The 20,971-nt window shown below is 40.7% G+C and overlaps 2 protein-coding genes across 2 annotated transcripts; one reads left to right on the forward strand and one right to left on the reverse strand.

Moving 5' to 3' along the window:
• Positions 1 to 2,708: 2,708 nt before the first annotated feature.
• LOC102709446 (putative disease resistance RPP13-like protein 3) lies at positions 2,709 to 5,706 on the forward strand. Its single transcript, XM_006650416.2, has one exon. It carries the CDS (start codon positions 2,730 to 2,732, stop codon positions 5,601 to 5,603), a length of 2,874 nt encoding a protein of 957 aa, XP_006650479.1. The 5' UTR covers positions 2,709 to 2,729; the 3' UTR covers positions 5,604 to 5,706.
• A 1,310-nt stretch (positions 5,707 to 7,016) lies between these two features.
• On the reverse strand, positions 7,017 to 9,062 carry LOC102709723 (chemocyanin-like). Its single transcript, XM_006650417.3, has 2 exons — positions 8,771 to 9,062; positions 7,017 to 7,479 (listed from the first exon to the last, which is right to left on the reverse strand). Exons 1-2 carry the CDS (start codon positions 8,943 to 8,945, stop codon positions 7,280 to 7,282), a joined length of 375 nt encoding a protein of 124 aa, XP_006650480.2. The 5' UTR covers positions 8,946 to 9,062; the 3' UTR covers positions 7,017 to 7,279.
• Between the last annotated feature and the right edge of the window lie 11,909 nt (positions 9,063 to 20,971).

Below are 20,971 nucleotides of genomic sequence, written 5' to 3' on the forward strand. Positions count from 1 at the left end.
CGGATGGGCTTGAAAACTCTAATTTTTATTCACTTTGATTGCTGGCCTTAAAATGTAGTTTCCTCATATTTGTTAGTCCAGGGACCTACTGTATCCGATTCATATTATAAAACTTTTTAGTTATATCTAAATTTATCTAATGATTAATATACATTGTTTATATTTTTTAAATTCATTAACATCCATATAATTCGAGCCAATGCTGAAATTACCATCCAATTTAGGTAGATGCGCCGAAGAGCATTAGGGTCACCAACATACCTAGAAGCGTCGTGATAGACGTCCCCCTTGTATCAAATGTTTGTAGCGATGGACGTTTTCCGGGATTCGAAATTCACGAAGATTAGCGTTTCTCAGACTCATGTATCTCAAATGGGTTAGATTACTTTGGACGCTTTTGTTTCGTACAAATGGAATTGAATTTGGTTTGTAGAAATGAGGCTGCGTTCAATTCCCACAAATTTTTGGGAGACATGTCACATCGATTACGATCATACATTTGAAGTATTAAACATAGTCTAATTATAAAATAAATTTTAGATTCCGCCTGGAAACCGCGTGACGAATCTTTTGAGTCTAATTAATCAATCATTAGCACATGTTAGTTACTGTAGCGCTTATGGCTAATCATGTAGTACTAATTAGACTTAAAAGATTTGTCTTACGACTTTTCCCATAACTATGTAATTAGTTTTAATGTTCATATATATTTAATGTTTTATTTAGATGTCAAAAGATTTGATGCGATGTTTTTGACAACTGAACTGAGCCTGAAATTGGATTCACTTTGCTGAGTACTGAGTGTGTCTTGGGCCGATAGATCAGTGGGCCTCAATTGGGCCATACTCATGTGGTGGGCCGCGGGAGCATGCCACCTTGCAGGGAGGCCGAATTCATCGCGCATGAGCTCGCCGTGGCGCCCCTTCACCGAATCAACAAGCCCTAGTGCCCACCTTGGCTTTGCCCCGGATCCGGATGCCACCGCTACTACTCGTCGACGACATCGCCCTCTCTCCCCTGAAGCAATTTTTTAAGCACACGGGTGTATATACACCGTACATTCGTTGCTTGTATGTCATCTAAATAATCATAAAAAATATGAAAAAAATTAACAAGATAGTTTAATATAAGTCATATCACTCCACCAACATGCAAGTTTAAATTCAATTTCTATAAGTTGTAACAAAAATAACAAAAACAATTATGAATATGCATATACTTAGTTTCAGTTTTGTTTATTTTTTTCTACAACGTGTAGAAGTTAAATTTAAACTTGCATGTTTGTGAAGTGATATAAATCATATTAATCTATCTTATTAATTTTTTTTATATTTTCTAATAACTATTTATATAACATGCAAGCGCACGAGATTTCTCTCCCTCCCCCCACCCATCCTCCTCGGACACGGGCCACACGGCCCTCTTGCGCCTCTGTGTGAATCTCCCCCTCCCCTCTTCCCGCGATCCTGATGAGCATTTGCGTTCGCCTCGCTCGGGTGAATGCTGGAGCCGCACACAACCCTCTACCACCGTGTCCATGTCCATTGTTTCCTCCATAAGACTTTGTTGTGATGGTTTAGGCGTGATTGGCGTTGGCTACTGGCATTGGCCAATGGACGGTAAAGCTCGCGCAATGTCCCAATGTCGAATGGTATGCTCTTTCTGTTTGTTAAGAATTGGGATATTTAAGCTTACTACTATTGTCTGTGTTCGAGAGCATTGTTTTCTGAGTTCTTGACCGATTTATAGATGAAACTATTCTGTTCCGTCATGCTAAATCGATTTGCTAAAATTTCTAGAGACAAAGCCGATCATCAAACATGCTATAACAGATGCAAAGATAATAATCCATGTACACTGTGCTAATTTGAGTATTAAACAAACACTGAACATCGTAAAAACAGCTACTGTTATGACCAGCCTAGTTGTACTGCCTTTGTCTCTAAGGTGGTGTTTAGTTTACACAATTTTTTTAAAAACATCACATCAAGTTTTTATACATATTTAAAGTATTAAACATAGTCTAATTACAAAACAAATTTCAGATTCCGGTTGAAAACCGTGAGACGAATTTTTTGAGCCTAATTAATCCGTCATTAGCATATGCTGGTTACTGTAGCACTTATGGCTAATCACTTTTTAATTAGGCTCAAAAGATCCGTCTCAAGATTTTTTCCACAACTCTGCAATTAGTTTTTTGGTTTATCTATGTTTAATACTTTATTTAGGTGTCCAAAAATTTGATGTTATATTTTTGGAAAAAAAATTTGGGAACTAAACAAGTCCTAAATATATAACACCATTGATTTTTGCATATTATATTCTAATATTTAATTTATTAGATCATCCATCAACTTTCATCCATATTTTAAGCGTTGGCTGGTTCAACCTGACAATGACATGAGATAAAAATAAGCTGATCAGCTGTTGGACTTTGAACTGAGTGGATGGGTATGACTTGATGGCCAAATTTTCTGTTTTTGATGCAGATGGGTAGCCTGTATAGTCTTGACAATGCTTATAAATATGATAATGAGAAGGACAGGAAGTGGTTAGAGATGGTAAGAAAATATAAAATACCTTCTCATAACTTCTGAAGAAGGATCCTTAAACAACCTGGAAAAACCTGGAGTATAAGGAAATACCGTGGTTGCTGACATGCTGTTTAATTCCTCAAATGGTAGGATCACCAAAGGGGTGAGGAGTAGCAGCAACAGAGGCTACCAGCCATGGCGGAAGGTGCTTTCCTCTCTAGCCTTATTGACCGTCTAAGCACCGCAGCCCTGTCGGGTATCACATCCTTGTGGGGCGTGAAGGAGCAGGTAGATTCGCTGATTCACGAGCTCCAGGCGGTGGAATGCTTCCTCAAGGATGTTGACTTGAGGGAGATTCGGCGGCGCTCCACATCCAACAACTGGTTCTGGTTACACTCCCTCCGCGATGCTGCCTACGATGCTGAGGACCTCATCGAGAGCGTCGAGCTCCATGAGGGGAGGTATTACACTCTAAACCCTCTCCTCCAGCCCTTGAACTCCTACAGATTTGCAAAGGAAATCAACGAGATCAAATCCAGATTCCAATCCATCATAGATAGTTGGGCTAAGAATGCTTCCATGTTACGTGAGCTAAGGGATATCAGCAACAGCAGCATCTCAGCCACTGTTGCATCTGCTGCCGATTCCTTGTGGAGGCGTTCTTCTTACAACGTCGGTGACGACATTGTTGTTGGTCGAGAGGATGAGGTCCGCATAATCGTCGATAGGTTGCTTCACTTTACATCGCACCGTGAAGTGGTTGGGATAGTGGGAATGGGAGGGATTGGAAAAACCACACTTGCATCTCTAGTTTACAATAAGGTTTCTGCAATCCAAACAGGGAGCACCTCACTACATCCTGATTCACCTCAACGAACAGGTTCTCAAAGTAGCTTGGAGAGATATTTTGATGCATGTGCTTGGGTCCCAGTAGGGCAGAACGCAGAAGCTTTTGGCCTCTTGAGGATCACATCAATCCAAATTGGCGCTAAGTTGAACATGAGAGATATAGCTGCAGCGAAAAATGCTATGTTCCAGTTTCTGCAGCATAAGAGATATTTGATTGTACTGGATGATATATGGACGACAGAAACTTGGTTTGAGTTAAGCGAAGTTTTTCCCAAGAACACGAATGGAAGCAAAATCTTGCTGACCACTCGCTCCAAGGAAATTGCGGTTTCTGCTGACCCATCTTCCCTTCCCTATGAGCTAAATCCACTTAGTGAAGAACGGAGCTTTCAGCTGTTTATTTCCAAAGTTTTTGGGCTGGATCATGTTGACACAACAAGTTGTCCGCCACAGCTGAGGGATGTAGGGCACCAACTTTCAAAGAAATGCGGAGGGTTGCCTCTTGCTCTTGTGGTATTGGGAGGACTACTGTCAGGGAAGGAAAAGCTAGTCATTGTTTGGAGGAGCATATTGAAGAGCATGAAGTGGAACGATTCCGAAGCTGGGAACCAGTGCTTGGAAATACTGGCCTTAAGCTACAACTGCTTGACTTATCATATGAAGTTGTGTTTCATGTATCTAGGTGTTTTCGAGGAAGGAACTGAAATCAGTGTCTCTAAATTGACAAGACTGTGGATCGGAGATGACTTTATACCCCAGCAAGATGGAAAAACAAAGGAGGAAACAGCCACTGATTATTTACATGAACTCATACAAAGGTGCCTAGTTCAACCTTTGCAGTCTGCACACAGGCAGTGTTTCAAGAGGGTTCGAATTCATGGCATGTTATCTGAACTAGCAAGATTGGAAGCAAGAGAGAGTCGATTCTTTTACTGTGGACGTGGTGATGCAATCCCAAGACAGGAAAGAAAATATTATCGAAGGCTTGCTCTCCATACAAAACTTGATGATTTTTGTGAACTAAGTAACAGTGAGAAACTAAGATCTCTGATAATATTTCCAGGTGTAGTGGAATCTCGTGTGGTTACTGTTGGTCACCAGGCATTCAGGCCTTTTAGCAACATGTTTTGCCAAATTTTCTTTTTGTTTCATCATTGGATTCCACACAATTTTTTGGAACATAAGACAAACATGCAATACATAAGAGTTCTTGAACTTGAAGGACAACAGATATTGGCTCATAACCTCAAAAGTGTCCAAAGTAATCTGAACCATTTGAGATACATGAGTCTGAGAAATACTAATCTTGGTGAATTTCCTTTTCCTGAAAGCAATTTTCCATTGCTACAAACAGTTGATATAAGGGGGACGTCTATCAACCGGCTTCCAGTTATATTTGAGACCCTTGATTCTCTTCGGCACATTTACCTGAATTGGACGGTGTCTCTTAACATAAGTCGCCTTACTAATTTACAAACATTACATGGAGCTGTAATTCATGATACACAAGCTGAAAGGGATTTAATGGCACTAACAAATCTGAGGAAACTACATTTTAAGACCAGCTATGGAAATGTATGCAGACCAGAGTTTTCAGATGGTTTTGATTTGGATCAGCTTATTGCAGGATTAGATGTGGTGAATGAAAACCCTGCAATAGCTGAATCTTTGATTCAGATGGGAAATCTCAACTCAATATTTATAATGATGCCATTTAGCTCATTTCGAGGAATTACTTCAGATATAATTCAAGCAGTAACGAACCATGAGCAACTTCAGAAGTTGAATCTACAAGGATTAGCACGTCATCTCCTGCTAGAAGATCTACATTTCAGTTGCATCAAAAGCATCACATTGTCTGGCTCATGGATGGCTTCAAGTCCAATGGAATCACTGGGCTCACTCGCAACTCTTTGTGAACTCAAGCTAAAGGATGATGCACTCCGTTGCTCAGTGGTATCATGTTCACAGAACAGTTTCCCTGAGCTACGGTACCTTAAAATCAGTCGACTGGGGAAGCTTAGGGTGTTCGATGTGGGGAATGGCTCATTTCGGAATCTCACCCGCTTCGCAATCCATGAGTGTGCAGAATTCTGTAGCACGCTTGAGGTCATGGAGCATGCTACGAGGCTGCAAGTCCTGAAAATTAAGGCAATGCCACCAGTCCTGCCGGATGTTGCAGGTTTTTGTCACAGCAGAAATATCAATCTTATCAGCTGATCTGGCATCAAAGTTTCTGTATAGTTGGTACCCTTATTGCCGGCATAATTTATTTTGTAATCTGTTCATTAGTAAAATTCAGCCCAGGTTCACCCGATGGTAAGAAAAAGTAATCTCCCTTTCAGATTATAAGACTTTCTGAGTTTACTAAGTTCATCCATATATATATATATATGTATGTATATATATATGTTTTGGATATGCTTCTAGATTCATTAATTAATGAATCTAGTCAATGCCAGAAAGTCTTATAATATAAAACGGGAGGAATATTTGATGATCTGACGACAATATTGAAACCATACAATGTTGACATCAACCACGGTCCAAACCCATGGAGTCAAGCACATGGTAGCTCTTTAATATCTTTGCTCACTGTAACCCAGTTGCGCATGGGAAAAAGATTATTGTTAGATACTCGGTGTAAACTTTACAGTATGATTGTCTACTCATTATCTGAAGATAAATGATGTTGGTGCACTGTATAATTTGGTGATGAGAATTGAGAGCTGTCTGTAAGTGATGAAGCCACATGTTGCAGGAGTTTAGAAATGTGCCGGTATACCAAATTAGTCCAGATGCTGATAACCCTCAAACGTTTAGTGTCAAGACTGAAAAGCTCGCACTGCCGTATTGAATAGCGGCAATCACGTGGTTCACACGTGCGACTCCAGAATATTCTTATTTTGTGCTTATACAATATATATGTTTTTCAAGTTGATTTTAGATTTTTTTTCTCGAAGTTTATTTTCTAGCTTTAGATTTTAAATCTCTAAAAATACATATATAAAAATTTTATTCATAAATTATTTTTTATTTATAAATATACCGTTTAAATTTTTTTAAATAAAAAAATCCAAACCATCACCCTGAAAGGCTCGGTGCAGTTGAGAGCTCGAGACGTAGCGAATGAATATATTAAGGAAAACAAAGGGGTTTCATGGTGTGAACAGAGCAATAGCTGTTGTTCAAGACGGCAGTGCGAGGTTCTCAATGTTCACAGGTGAACGTAGAATGTAGGATGGTACAAACAGAGAGAAACCACCCGGACACGTACAACAGCATAGACGACTGCTGTCTATTTGATATATAGAAACAATTAAATAAATAATATGTACAATAGGTTATCTATTTGGCTACCTATAGCATATTTAATACATCATTTTTTATGTTTGTATTTGTTACATGCAACTAATATATGAAGTATTTCTCTAGAAAAAGTTTACATGCAACTTGGGAGCACGTGTCTAAGCCGTAAACGAACGAAGAGACAACAATCTAGTTTTTCTTGACTTAATGATGCCACGTAGGATGAATAATCTGATGTGGACGCACATAGACAGCTACTGTCTCACTATTGTACATGCTTACGCACAGCAATTTTTCAAAACCTTGTAATACTTATATAGGGTGGGTCAGAACGCATCTGTATGGCTTTTATTAAGTTCTTCTCAAAATACACATCACATAATTATACTCCTCTATACTTCCAACAATCAACTAACCTGCAACATACAAGCAGAGGCCTAAACACGACGGCCAGTCAGTAACGAAGACACTGACAGAATTATTGAAGCTACTTCCCTGACGGAGGACATGTATGTAGATTGTAGAGTAAATGAGTCAACATTAAGTTCGCCGGCGTCCGGCGGCGGCGCGCGGAGCCACCAGATCGATCAGGCGGCGGTGATGGCGATCTTCATGCCGGACTGGCAGTGGCCGGGGAAGCTGCAGATGAAGTAGTTGGTGCCGCGCGCCAGCGTGACGCGATCGTTGCCGGACTTGAACACCCTGGCCCCCCTCGGCGCGCTGCACGAGTTGTACCCCGCGGCGTTCACCGCCACCACGTTGTGTGCCGATGGGCTGTACTTGAAGACTGCACGCATGCACAAACACGCCATATTTTGAGAAAAGAAGTACTCACTTTTACATAACGTGGCCTTACCCACTTTCACGTAGTTCAACGCGAGAGAACAAAGCAATTTCAGAGTTTTTTTTTTCCTATAAAAATTCATGCAGTCTAAAGAAGTCTAATTTGGGGTGATCGTTTGTCACGTATAGGGAAAAACCAAACAGCATACTTATAAAAAAATAATTTATAAATAAAATTTATATGTTTATATTTTTAACGATATAAAAAGTAAGACTGAAAAGAAAGCTATAATGAAAAAAAATCTTCAAAGTCTATTAAAATTTAAGGTTAAAAAAATAAATTTTATCTTATAAGTATAAACATAAACGGAAAGACGAACCTGGTAGCCAACTTTGTTAGTTTTTTAGTTGCGCTTGTATATACCGCACCATGTCACCATGCAGTGTTTACAAAACCAAATAACCCAGGTTTTTATGAAAACCATTGACTACAGGTGAATTTCAACCAAATTTTGTCAAAAAAAGAAACAAATTTCAGCTCGAATCTAACAGCTCTGCCAAGTGGTTCGTGATCTCACTCAACACCTCTTGGTTTTGGCTTGGTTTTCAACAGTTCGTTAAACCCTGGCACCATGTGCTCTGCAAAAAGGGGTGGGGGGAACTGGGATGCCCTGCTGCATCGTGCAGAGGCTGTGTTTCGCACGTCGTATACAGTCGACGTGACATTTCCGAACTCGGCACAAACAAAAGCTGGGCTAGTGGCAAGCAAAGCAACCACACCGGCCGAGCCGGGCACGAGTTGGTGGGTGGCGAAATTTTTTTATTAAATACATCTTTTTTTAGCAAGTAAATTTATTACTAAGCTATTGGGCAAAATTTTGTCAAAACTGAATATTTTGGTCATACTAGTGTTAGTGACGTAGCAAGACAACGCTGCTACGCAGCCTAATCGGCGTGGCATGACGTGACAGTCTTGCAAGACAATGATGTAACACCACTGACAATGACGTGGTAAACCGTTTCGCCACGTTAATATTGGTTGCGTGGCCAAAAGTTTTATAAACTGAAAATATTTCTCAGAGATTTAGTAATAAAATTATTTACTAAAAGGGTTTTAAAAATAAAAAAATCGTGGGGGTGGTTTGGTTCCCGCATCGCGACCAGTACGTACGTGTCACGCACGGTTAGGTTAGGTAGCGCAGCGCTTCCGCGCCGCGCTAGTTGGCGCCGAAACCGGTTAAACGCGACGACACGACGGACGAGAGCGCTATGCTAGCTCAGTGGACAGGACTCACCGAGCACGTCTCCGGCGCGGAAGCGCTTGCCCCGGGGCCAGCCGCCGGTGTTGAAGCTCCAGCCGCCGCGGTCGCCGACGGTGTACACGGCCGACTCGGCGAGCTCGCCGTGGAGGAGCACGCAGAGGAGGACCAACGCCAGCACGCCGGCAGCACTGCCCCTTCCCTGAGCCATATTCTCGATCGATCGCTAGCTAGCGGCTGGTCGTTTAGCCACTGATCAGGGAGGAGGTGCAAGGGGTGGCTAGCTAAGCAAAGCTGGTTGAGCACTTGAGCCAGTGTGAGTTGAGTGGTCGTGGTGCCCAAGTGCTGGGCACACGATACTCCTTTTATAGGCAAAGCACACCATGGCATGCACCCACCCACCTAGCCATCATTATTACAATTACATGCCATGAAATACCATATACCACACTTGTGGCTGTCAATTTGACGTGTGTGGAACTGCGAACGCCACTGACCACAAGTCCACGAGAGCTCCACGAGTTTAGCAAGCCGATAATCGCGTGGGAATTGGGAATGACAAAATCGTCGCCGGCGACACAGTGAAAACAAGCTAGCTACTAACTAGCAACTGAGAGGAAACCACTATGGCCACGTTGTTTACCCTCAATTTTAACCTATATTCGCTCGTTTTCTACTAACATATTTTTTTTTCAAAACAGTTACATAAAAAGTATTTAAAATATCATATAAATCTATTTTTGAGCTTTTTATAGAGAATAATTAATTAGTCATACGATAATCTGCTACTGCTTTTTGCATGCAGAGCCTATGCCTTTGTTAGGCCAACTACCCACACGGCGGCACCGAGGAGTGGCCAAATGACTTTTGGACTAACAACAGGAGAACGTCGAGAATATGGTATGGAAAGCATAGTAATAGATTAGTACATGATTAATTAATTATTAATTATTAAAAAAATATAAATAAATTAATATGATTTTTTAAAATAACTTTGCTATAGAAAATTTTTACAAAAAATACATCGGGGAATAGTTCAGGAAGCGTGTGCGTGAAAAACACGGGGATAAGTTAATTTGCCAGGGACAAACGAACGCGGCCGTAGTCAAGCCCGCGAGGAAAAGGCGAGGAGCAAACGCCGCCGCGATGGGAAACGGAGACCACGGTTGGGGCGTACGACGCCGGGTACCCTCGCTGTCCCCCGGATGCTCGTCTGGTACGTCTCCATTTTGGTCGACCTCGCAGATCAAAGCGTGCACCGCCAGTTAGGTCAAGTCGGTTCGCGTTGATTTTGTTGGGGTGAGTCCTTGCTCTCTCTCTGCCTGCCCTGGTCAGTGGTCACCTGAATAACGTACGCGTTGGGGCAAGAGGGTTTTGCCATCAGAGGATGGCCGTGCTTATATTAGGTGGTGTTTGGGACAAGGGACTAAACTTTAGCCCCTTGTTCCATCGAATGTTTAGACACGTATTATAAATAGTAAACGTAGACTATTAATAAAATTCATCTATAATCTTAGGTTAATTCGTGAGACGAATCTAATGAGCCTAATTAATCCATGAGTAGCCAATGTGATGCTTAAACATTTGCTAATTATGAATTAATTAGACTTAAAAAAATTCATCTCGCGGATTAGCTATCATTTATGAAATTAGTTTTTTATTAGTATATATTTAATACTTCAAATTAGTGTCCAAACATCCGATGTGAGATGTGGCTAAAAAGTTTAGCTCCATCTAAACAGCCCCTTAATTTAGGCATGTTTTGATTACTGAAATTGCACCCCGGGACAGGTTTCTCTTTCAGTTTTAGGTCAGGGGTACAGCGTCATGTACTGGGCTGGAAATGGAACTTTCATTAATTGAATGATTATGGAGGTTGCCAATTCGATACTGGCTCACATTTAATTGACTGGTTTGCGGCTGGTATTTGCCATTAACACTATGATGCTACGCTCGATTAATGTAACTGCTACTCTTCACCTCTGCTACAATACTGCACTGTCATGGACTCTATGCCTACTCAATCCCATAAATTTTAAATGATTAAATACAGTCCTATAAATTAAAGTTAAATTATATAATTGTACTTGTTATAGTGCGGAGATAATGCATACACACTAGTAAACACGCCAAGAAAAACTCCTTGCAGAATCGGAAGTTTTGCATGCGTAATGTCTCCTCGCCAACCACTAACCGATTTGCTTTCGATGTACTTCCAGAACGTTTACCATTCCACCCTATTTTTCTTAATGTGTTATCCTTGATGCGAAGCTGCCAAAGAAAGCGAGTCAACTTGAGTCCCGAAAGTCCAACTATTTGAGTGCAAGTTCAGATCACATTCAAAGCGAACGGTTGGATCTATCGCTCCCATGCTGCAGGGCTATCGCCGCACGTTTGGTCCTAAACTTCTGCGCCGCTATGCTTTCACCTCTACTCATACTTATATGTCAAAATTTAAATTTTCTATTTTAAATTTAGAGTTGATTTTAATTTTTTATTTTAATTTATTTTTAGCCTTTGCCTTTAAATCACTAAAAATATTATACAAAAGTTTTATTTACGAATTATATTTTTTAAATAGCTCTTTGGCTTTTTTCTTAAAAAAACTAAAACCCGAGCAAGTTGAAGTGGTTGACTGCCCGAAAGATAGGCATAAAGTGGATGTTGGAAAATAAACTCCAATGAAAAACCCAAATCAACTTTAAATTTAAGTTTAAAATTTTAAATTTTAACATATAAATATAAGCAGCAGCGAACATATGGGGGTATATGGGTGTGAACTGCCCCTATCACTTTGTATTGTGCTCCTCCTACTACTTGTCACCCTCCCATCTCCGACATGCATCGGCATCATTGCCACTCATGAGACGTACAAATATGGCATGTACTTTACCTCTTGTTAGGAAGGTAGAGTAGTTGAAAAAAAAGGCATGGTGATACACTTGAAAGTAGTACCATTGAGTTATCTAACTTAGCAGTGAAATTAAATTACTTGTTAGATTCGATCAGAACAATAAGAACTTTCGATCGGCTTTCTCTATCTCACTGACGAGGTTGATCGGAAATTCCAATACCCAGGTTCAGTCACTCGAGAGGAATGCAATCAAGGCAACTCTCACACATCAAGAATGAGTTAAGGAAATTAAATAACATTGTATAAATAGGAACTCCTAGAGTTGTCAACGAACCGAGCTCTAGTGAGCCAATCAGCCTAGGCTCAAGGACAACACAAGCTCAACCTGAACTTGAATCAAGCCTACCAGACCTTCAAGCTCGGTTAGGCTCATAGGCTCGTCTTGAGTACATGATATGATATATACATACATATATATATATATATTGATGATAATTTGTTAACAAAAATAATAATTTAAGTCAATAATATCAACATGTATTAGTTTATCATTTAAATATACACTAATTTATACTTAATCTACTATCTCATCAAATAAACAAATAAAAATAGCATGTATAGCTAAGCTCGTGAGAAGCTCAAGTTCAGCTCAACAAAACTCATGAGCTTCAATTCAAGCTCGGGCTTGGCTCATTAGGAGCTCAAGCAGAGCTAGAATCAAGTCTGAAAAGAGCCAAGCTCGTGTAGCTCACGAGCTTCGAGCCTTTTTCTTTTGTCCTAAGAACACCTATCAAGCAAGAAAATCATTAAGATAATGCAAGAGAGAGGGAGACATGATTTTTCACTAAAGTTCAAATTATGAAGATCCTACTCTTTACCGAATAACTCCAAGGAGTTAAACCCACTTGATCCCAAGCGACACAAGCTCGCACGTGTAAGAAACGTAGTCCTTCAAACAATCACCAAAACAAAGCTCCATTCCCAATTAACCACCTAGGTCCATGCAAGGGCAATAGCTAATATATTCAATGAAGTTTGGTAACTTGGCAACGTCCAAGATGAAACTTAGTTTCTAGTAAAGTTACCACTTTTCCTGGTAGAATTGAGGGAAAGTCGTACAACATTTTTCGGGATATCCACAAGAATTGAATACTCATGGGCGCACCTAGTTTTTTAGGAGGACAACCTCCAAGAGTAATAACCTCCAATACATAGCTTGAGATTGATCTCCAAGTGCTCAATCAATCTTCAAATCTCCAACTCACATGCACAAAGAAACTCTAGATTCAAAAAAGAGAGGTGTGGAAACCTTAGAAATCCTAAGAGGTTAAGTCTAAAAGATGTGACAAACAACCCCTCAAAATAGGGTGAGTGGGAGTTAAATACTTGCACTACTCAAAAAACTAGTCGTTATTAGAGATTCAAACATCGGAACTTCCGATCAAAGCTTAGAAAAACTCTCAAACGACTGGACCAGAACTTTCAATTACAACCACCGGATCTCCTGATCAAGTCTCTTGACCAAATAGAGGATTTCAGCCATCCCGACCAGAAATTTTGATCACCACTTATTAAAAGGAACCATTTTTCATAGTGAGTCTAGTGCTTTATGTCTATCATTCTAAAATCAATAATATCTTTAAACATTTGGACATAAATGACGAGCTATGCATGAGTCTCTCTTAATAATACGACTGTCGTAGGACTCAGAAACAAAATCAAAAACTAATGTGTCTTCCTTGAACCCTTATCTTTCTTCATGTGATCACCAAGAATACCACATAACTATTTAGGCCGGTCTCAATGAGATTTTATGGGGGTTTCAATCTCATTAATTATATGCCATATAGACAAAAACGGTAATGTGACATATAATTTATGATAAGAGATATAAGTTGAGTTAACTAAACCTTGAAAATAAATACATGCACAAGAAATGATTGGTCGGAAACTGTGTGACACTCGTGACTCACACAAAGGCACATGGTACTCCCGTTGTGACATAGTGTTGGCCAATTGTTCGTGAGCTCTCTCCTTGTTGCCATGGGCCCTACTCTACCTTGTTCGAGGCACTACTATGATTCGATACTACTTTTGAAAAAATGATAATATCTAATATTCCGATAATAACAATCTTAGTCATAGGCCCAACATTCCAGAGGGCTGGGTCACATGATATATGGTTGTAGGGCCACCGTTTCTTATAATCTTCATGTCCCCATGATTAACCTCTGCTCGCTCGAGATGTTTGCCGATGTTAAACACACCGACATATTTTTGCTACCTGAAGGGATTCATAAAAAGTTAGATTCTATTAGAGGTAAGTTCTATTGGAAAGGGTCCGGGGAGAAAACGAGATATCATATGATTAAATGGAGAGATCTGACCTTACCTAAAGACTTTGGAGGTTTAGGCTTTATTGATACAAGGAAAATGAACACAGCTCTGTTGGCTAAGTGGATTTATGATTTGTATTCTGATAAAGAGAGTCCTTGCCTAAATTTGCTTAGGAAAAAATATCTTCAGAGAACAAGTCTCTTCAAACAAGATGAAGCTGGTGGGTCTCAGTTTTGGAAGGGCTTGATTCACATAAAGAGTTGGATTAAAGTAGGCAGTAAATGGAGAGTTGGTAGTGGTGACCACATGAGTTTTTGGCATGATGTTTGGTTGGGGGAATGTCCCCTCAAGATAGAATTTGATAACATTTTCAGAATCTGTAATCAGCAAGAGGTGACCGTTAGAGATATGGTTGATAATTCCCTAAATACTCTCACTTTTAGAAGATCTTTTAGTGTTAGTGATCTCAGCTGTTGGCAAGAACTACTAGAGAAGATTAGAGATGTCACGGTTTTAACTGAGAGAGATATTTTATTGTGGGATTTGGAGAAAAATAAAAGATACACAGTCCGATCGATGTATAGAGCTTTAACGTTTGGTGGGGTTAAAAATGTTAGAATGGAAGAGATCTGGCAAGCTCCTTGCCCGTTAAAAATTAAGCATTTCTTATGGCTGGCTGAAAAAGATAGAATTCAAGCAGTTCACAATTTGAAAAAAAGAGGTTGGGATGGCTCAGAGTTATGTAACCTTTGTAATCAGGTGGAAGATACCAATCATATTATGTTTAAATGTCCTATGGCGGTGTTCGCTTGGTGTGCTTACAGAGATGCCTTAGGTTGGAATTTTATCCCCAGAAATTTTGAACATTTTAATTGGAGGGTTTTGGGGGGGTCTAATAAAAAAAATAGAATTAGAGTGATGTTATTAGCAGCAGTTAGCTGGAGCTTGTGGATGACAAGAAATGATATGATTTTTAGGAAAAAAACTGGTTTCCTCTCCTGTAACAATTATTTTTCGCATTATCTCACTTCTCAAGAACTGGAAGTCGCTTTTGAAGATGCAAGAAAGGGAAGCCCAGGAGATGGTGATCCAGGAATTGCAGAAGATAGCTAATCAGATGGTCCGAAGCAACAGGATGGGTGTTGGTTAAAATTTAAGTTTGTTGTTCTGTTTTGTTTGTTTTTGTAATAAGCAGTAAGAGTTGTGCTAGTGGTTGCTGTGTGTTGGGGTAGCAGTTGCGCGCCCATGTTTATCTCCCAAATGTTTGCAATTTTGAAGTGTAAGCTGGTAATCCCAGCAACAATTTCTATGCTTTCAGTAAAAGCAGGGCTCATCCTGAGCCTTTTTGTCTAAAAACATATATAGTTGTAGATCGAAATGTCCCTTTTGGATCACCTGTGGATATATGCTTACCTATGAGTCTACGAGATGCACGGCTTTCGCATGCCTGTTTACGGTGCTCTTGAACTGTTTGGATGAAGTAGCTAAAAGTAGTAGGAAAACGGTCCGACTATCGAGCCAACAGTGGTTGATCCAGATGTATAGCTAGTAGAATGCGACACCGTGATAGGGAGCTAATTAAACAACAGTTCTTAAGGGTGCAATTAAAGTTCCTTGTTTTAGGTGTGCTCATCGATTAATCTGGCCCACAGGCACACAGGAAAGACGAGAAAGCTACACTGCGCACTACACTGGACTGTGCATTCATAAGACACCGTGGGACCTTGCCACCTTGGACAGTACATTACATACACAATTGTGCCATTTCATTAATTAGTACGCAAATTACAAACAGGATCAATATGGTCCTCCCGTTTCGCACAGCTACTACATGATAGAAATACTTTAGCATTGAGAGCTCCGGGGGTCAACAGGCAAGCACCTACTACGTACTAGCTACTGTAATACTCATCGTGCAACTCCTCGAGCCCATCTCACGCATCATCGAAAGGCCATCCACTCGAGAAGCTGCTGCTTTTTGTTGCCGTGCATGATTGGCGCCCTCTGCTAATGCACACACATCATCTGTGATGTGACGGACTTCACCTACCAATCCTACGGAATAGTCCCACTCCCATGCGCCACGACGATCAAATGCCGTTGCAGATGCTTCCTGACGCGCCAGGTGATCGATCGATGTAGCTGGCTCCACAGCGTCCACAGCCCGGACAGACGTTCCGCACCCGCGAGATATACCGTGACCACGCGATTGGCGATCGATCCTCCCCAAAGTACACGCCCAGGTGCGCCCACTTGGCTGACTTGAGTTACTTGTTGCTCGTGCGCGCTATCGGCCGGAGAGCCCCACGCACTAGCGAGCGGCGAGCCGCGGGGCGCGCGCACTACCACCCCGTGGTTGGCGGGGCCGGTGGGCGGACGGAGCGTACGTCTCACGCGCGCGCGCGCGCGACGGGGGAAGTCTGAGCGGCGCGTCACCCGGCGGCCGCTCGATCGCCGTCGTCGTCGGCCTTTTACCAGGAGGGGGCGGGGGACGACTCGGTGCGGGTGGTGCTTGGATCGGGTGGTGGTGGAGGGGAGCCGGTGTGTGTGACGGTGAACATGTGCATGCCTGCCGCGCGTGGTGCATGCCGGCGTTTCGGCGCCCGCACGGTGGTGCGCACATGTGGCGCAGCGCGTACCGATGCGAAGCTGCGCAGGAGGCGCGTCGCGAGCGAGCGCGCGCGTCGTCGTTGCGGGTCGCCCGGGCGTCATGATCACGTACGCCTATACGAGTACAGGGTGCTCATATGTGTGAATGTGTGATGATGTACTCATGTTACAAGATAATAGGCCGAGTCCTCTAAGAATTCGAGTATATACACTTACATGTGATGAAACAAGGCCTAACAAGTTTAAACCGAGAGCGAAAGCAAACTACGACGCTCAAGTTCGGCCAACGAGATGTTAATTGATGTTTGTTTGGGGGCCATCAATCGTGCATTCAGCAGCCCAAAGGGTCCTGAAAATTGCGCCCAGTTTTGTTCACGCCTGAGACGCTTCCATGGCAAGTGCGACGGCCTGACTAGCAAGGGGGACGAATATAGCCCAAAGAGAGTGGAGGAACCACAATTTTCCGGTGGCTAACAGGCCAAGTGGACAACTACGATGACATCCTAGCGCAGTAGCACGGAAGTCACCCAAAACGCCACAAGAGTACCGCAAGTGGGACCTCGTATTGGGCCCGTGGTAGTTTCGGCTGGCCTGTCCATGAGTCCACCGCAACAGCGGCCGCTTCCCGTGTTGGTTTTCATAGTTTCATAGTTGTAATGGTTTATAAGCCAAAATTTAAATTATTTAATTTTAGATTTGATTTTATGATTTTTTATTATGATTTATTTTATAACTTTTTTTAAGTCGTCATGAATATATATATAACCGTATTACTACCTCCGTCCCATAGTAACTTTATTTTTTGTTTTTCTGTGTCTAACGTTTAACCATTCGTCTTATTCGAAAAATTTATATAAAAACTTAAAAAAAATTAGCACACATGTTTGTAGAAACATGTTTCGCTTTTTCTTCAAAAAAGAAAACGAAAAAGCAGTTGTCTATTGCGCAACAGCAGAGGCAGGCAATCCAAGTGCCAGTGTACAAGTATTCAAAAAAAAAAAAAGTGCCAGTGTACAGTGTACTGTGCTGATAGCTGAGGGCCACGGCCGTAGAAGTAAATTGTACGTATCGACTATCGAGCGAACATTCTTGGCGCAGAATACAGATACGCACTTCAAGCGATTTCACTGGAGTAATATATTAATCAACTCAGCATAATGAATGATTTGGTGCGACACAGCTGAGTAGATATTGTCGGGGATGCGGAATCAATTTGCAGTCCTCTGAAATGTAAATAAGATGACACGATGGTTTGCTTTTTTCAGTAAAAAAACAAACAATATATTTATAAACAAAAAATATTTTATAATATATATATATATAGCAATCTAAAATACAAGATTGAAAAGTAAATTGCGATGAAAAACTCTAAAACCTACTCAAAATTTAAAATTTGTCTTATAAGTATACATGAGAAGAAAAAGATGGGGCTGTAGAACTTACGTGCAGAAATTAACATCATCTTTGCCAGCCATATATTTATGAACTTTCTTCTTTCGATGGTCATCAAAACTTACCCCGAAGTTTCCGCTTTTCCTGCTTTGTCTCTGCTTTTAGTGGATTTTTCATTCCCGGCTTGCTTGTTGTCCAGTTGGGTTGCTGAAATCGCGTACCATGTCTAATTGTCTGTTTATTTATGCTTAGGGTGAACTTTAACCGAAAGCACACGGGGTACGTCCATGAAAGACGAAGAAAAGGATCAATTAGCTGGCACCACCAGATAGAGACGAAGGCAATGCAATGAGATGCTAACTCTATACATCTCCGACCTGCTGTACCATAAACCAGCGGCTTAACACGCAGTTAGCGAGCGAATTCTCAAGCGTGCGGCGCGCGCCACGCGGAGCGAGCGTAAAGGTGGTGGCCTTGCGACTCGCTTTCGTGTGACGCCGCTCCGCCGCCGTGGCTGTGGCTGCGGCTGCGATTGCGTGGCGCCGGCGCGCGTCGCGTTCTGGAAGACGTGAGCTGTGGCATGCTGTCATATAGGCGTAGAGACCCCCATTTTCACGGTAAAACCTGTGCGATGTTCTGATTCGGACCACACGAAAACTGGGAGATTTTACAGGGCAAAACCGCACACGACTTGCGACTTGACCCGGAGAACAGGGCATCAGACACAGAGATACGGTTATACCTGTTGGCTTTCGTCCTTGGCTTTTCGGTTACGCTGCCAAAATTTAAAATTTGTAATTAATTTAGAATAATTCTTTTAGAGAGACGTTTTAACGAGAATTTAGTCTTCCAAATAATTTAGTACCTTAGAATACTACTCAGATCACTGCACCACTAGACAACATGTTTTTTTATAAGTTAGGAGGACGTCTTAGGATGTACTGCACCACTAGACAACATGTTTTTTTATAAGTTAGGAGGACGTCTTAGGATGTACGTTAGTGCTATTCGTGGAAGGCGCACGAGCAGGAGACCTGTACCGTTGTACCGGTCAAAGAAACGTATGGTCATGCGTTACTGCGGCCATTTGACACGGTGATGAGGATAGTCAGGCACACAGTTGCCAGATGCCAACTGAACGATCCAATGGCGCATCCTCGATGGGGACCCTTCCAACATCATTGTAGATGGAACGATCGCTAGCGCGGCCTTAATAACTACTATAAGTTGGGTCGTTTTTTTCTACTATGAAAGGTAATCAGGATTTGCATATCTCATTAAGCATTCAAAATGACAATGATATCGACGCAGAGTTTCCCAGGTCGTTTAGAATAGTAGGAATGGGTGTACGTATACTGTATAGTAAGGACGTGACTTGCTAGATCAGTAATCTATCGCTGCCTTTAATCACCACTTCACCAGTACTGCTCTGTACCCAAACGAATCAACTTTTCAGTTTTTATACAATGTTTAATTCTTCATCTTATTAAAAAAATTTATAATTAATAATTTTATTTTATTAAATGATAAAACATAAATAAAACTTTATGTGTGACTAATTTTTTTAAAATTTCTTGAAAATTTTTTAAATAAGACGGATGGTCAAATGCTTAACATAAAAACCGAAAAGTTGGTTTTTCGTGGGATGAAGGGAGTACTCTGCTATACATTTTTCCATACAACTACCATCATCGATGAAATCTATTTACATTTTTACTGCATTCATTCTAAAATATAAGTATTTATAGGTTGCTTACAGTGATTAAAGTTAAGAATAATAGACTACAATATACCTTTAAATGAGGAGTGATTGGGATGGGAGAGTAGGTAATGATAAAACAGAAAGAATTTTAAATATAAAGTGATTGATGGGATAATTAGCGTGATAAACAGTGTTAGAAATGCTCACAATTTAGCGCAAGATTTAAATCTTTGAAATGCCTAGGGCTCCTTTGAAACGTGTGAATGAAAAAAAACACAAACAGAAATAGGATCGAATTGCATACGGAAACAATGGATCGAAAATGGCAGGAAAACATCACATATTATTTGGAACACATGATTCTTACTAATTAAATACAATATATAGTTTTTATTGCTTTGATGAGTGTTTAAACTATGATTATTTGAAGTCGCATGCATCGATTCGACTTGGACTTCTCAAAGAAAAGTAAAAAGGATATTCTAATATGTTCAAATTCCTATGTAATTCCAATGCCCTTTCCCTCCAATCCAAAAGCGTGGACTGTAAATAAATCATATAGAAATTGAATCCTTTAATTTTGAAAGTATGTCTTATATTTTAAAATAGAGGAAGTAGCACCGAGGTTCATCATTTACTCCCTTCATCCATAATATAAAGCACGATCACCACTAACCTAAAGACCAAGAAAGAGTTATAACTACCTTCTCATTTAGATTATCAGGTGTATGTATACATGCATGTAATGTGGTTGGATATTTTGATGATGAAAAATATGCTAATTAATGCATACTTGCATGCACATCTTATATTACGGGATAAAGAAAAAAATAGTTATGCATTATATTATGAAATAGCGGGAGTATAAGGCTGCGTTCAGCTTCCAAAATTTTTTGAAAGAGATGTCACATCAACACGTACAGTCATATATTTGAAGTATTAAACATAGTCTAATTAAAAAAAAATAGATTCTGCCTGGAAATCGTGAGACGAATCTTTTAAGTCTAATTAATTCATCATTAGCACATATTGGTTACTGTAGCACTTATGACTAATCATGTACTAATTAGGCTCGAAAGATTCGTCTCACGATTTTCCCCATAACTAAGTAATTAGTTTTAATGTTCATGTATATTTAATGATTTATTTAGATGTTCAAAGATTCGATACGATGTATTTAGAAACTAAACATGGCCGTACTTCGTACCGACATGAAAAACATGTCGTTTGAATGTTGTATCAAATCAATCTTCTAAGAATTTGAGCATTAACCATAAGCAGATCATAGTAACCCGCATAAAATAATTTATCTCGGTCACTCAACAGCCCAGTGTGTCATGAG

This window comes from Oryza brachyantha, chromosome 3, assembly GCF_000231095.2.
Source record: "Oryza brachyantha chromosome 3, ObraRS2, whole genome shotgun sequence".
Classification (NCBI taxonomy): domain Eukaryota; kingdom Viridiplantae; phylum Streptophyta; class Magnoliopsida; order Poales; family Poaceae; genus Oryza; species Oryza brachyantha.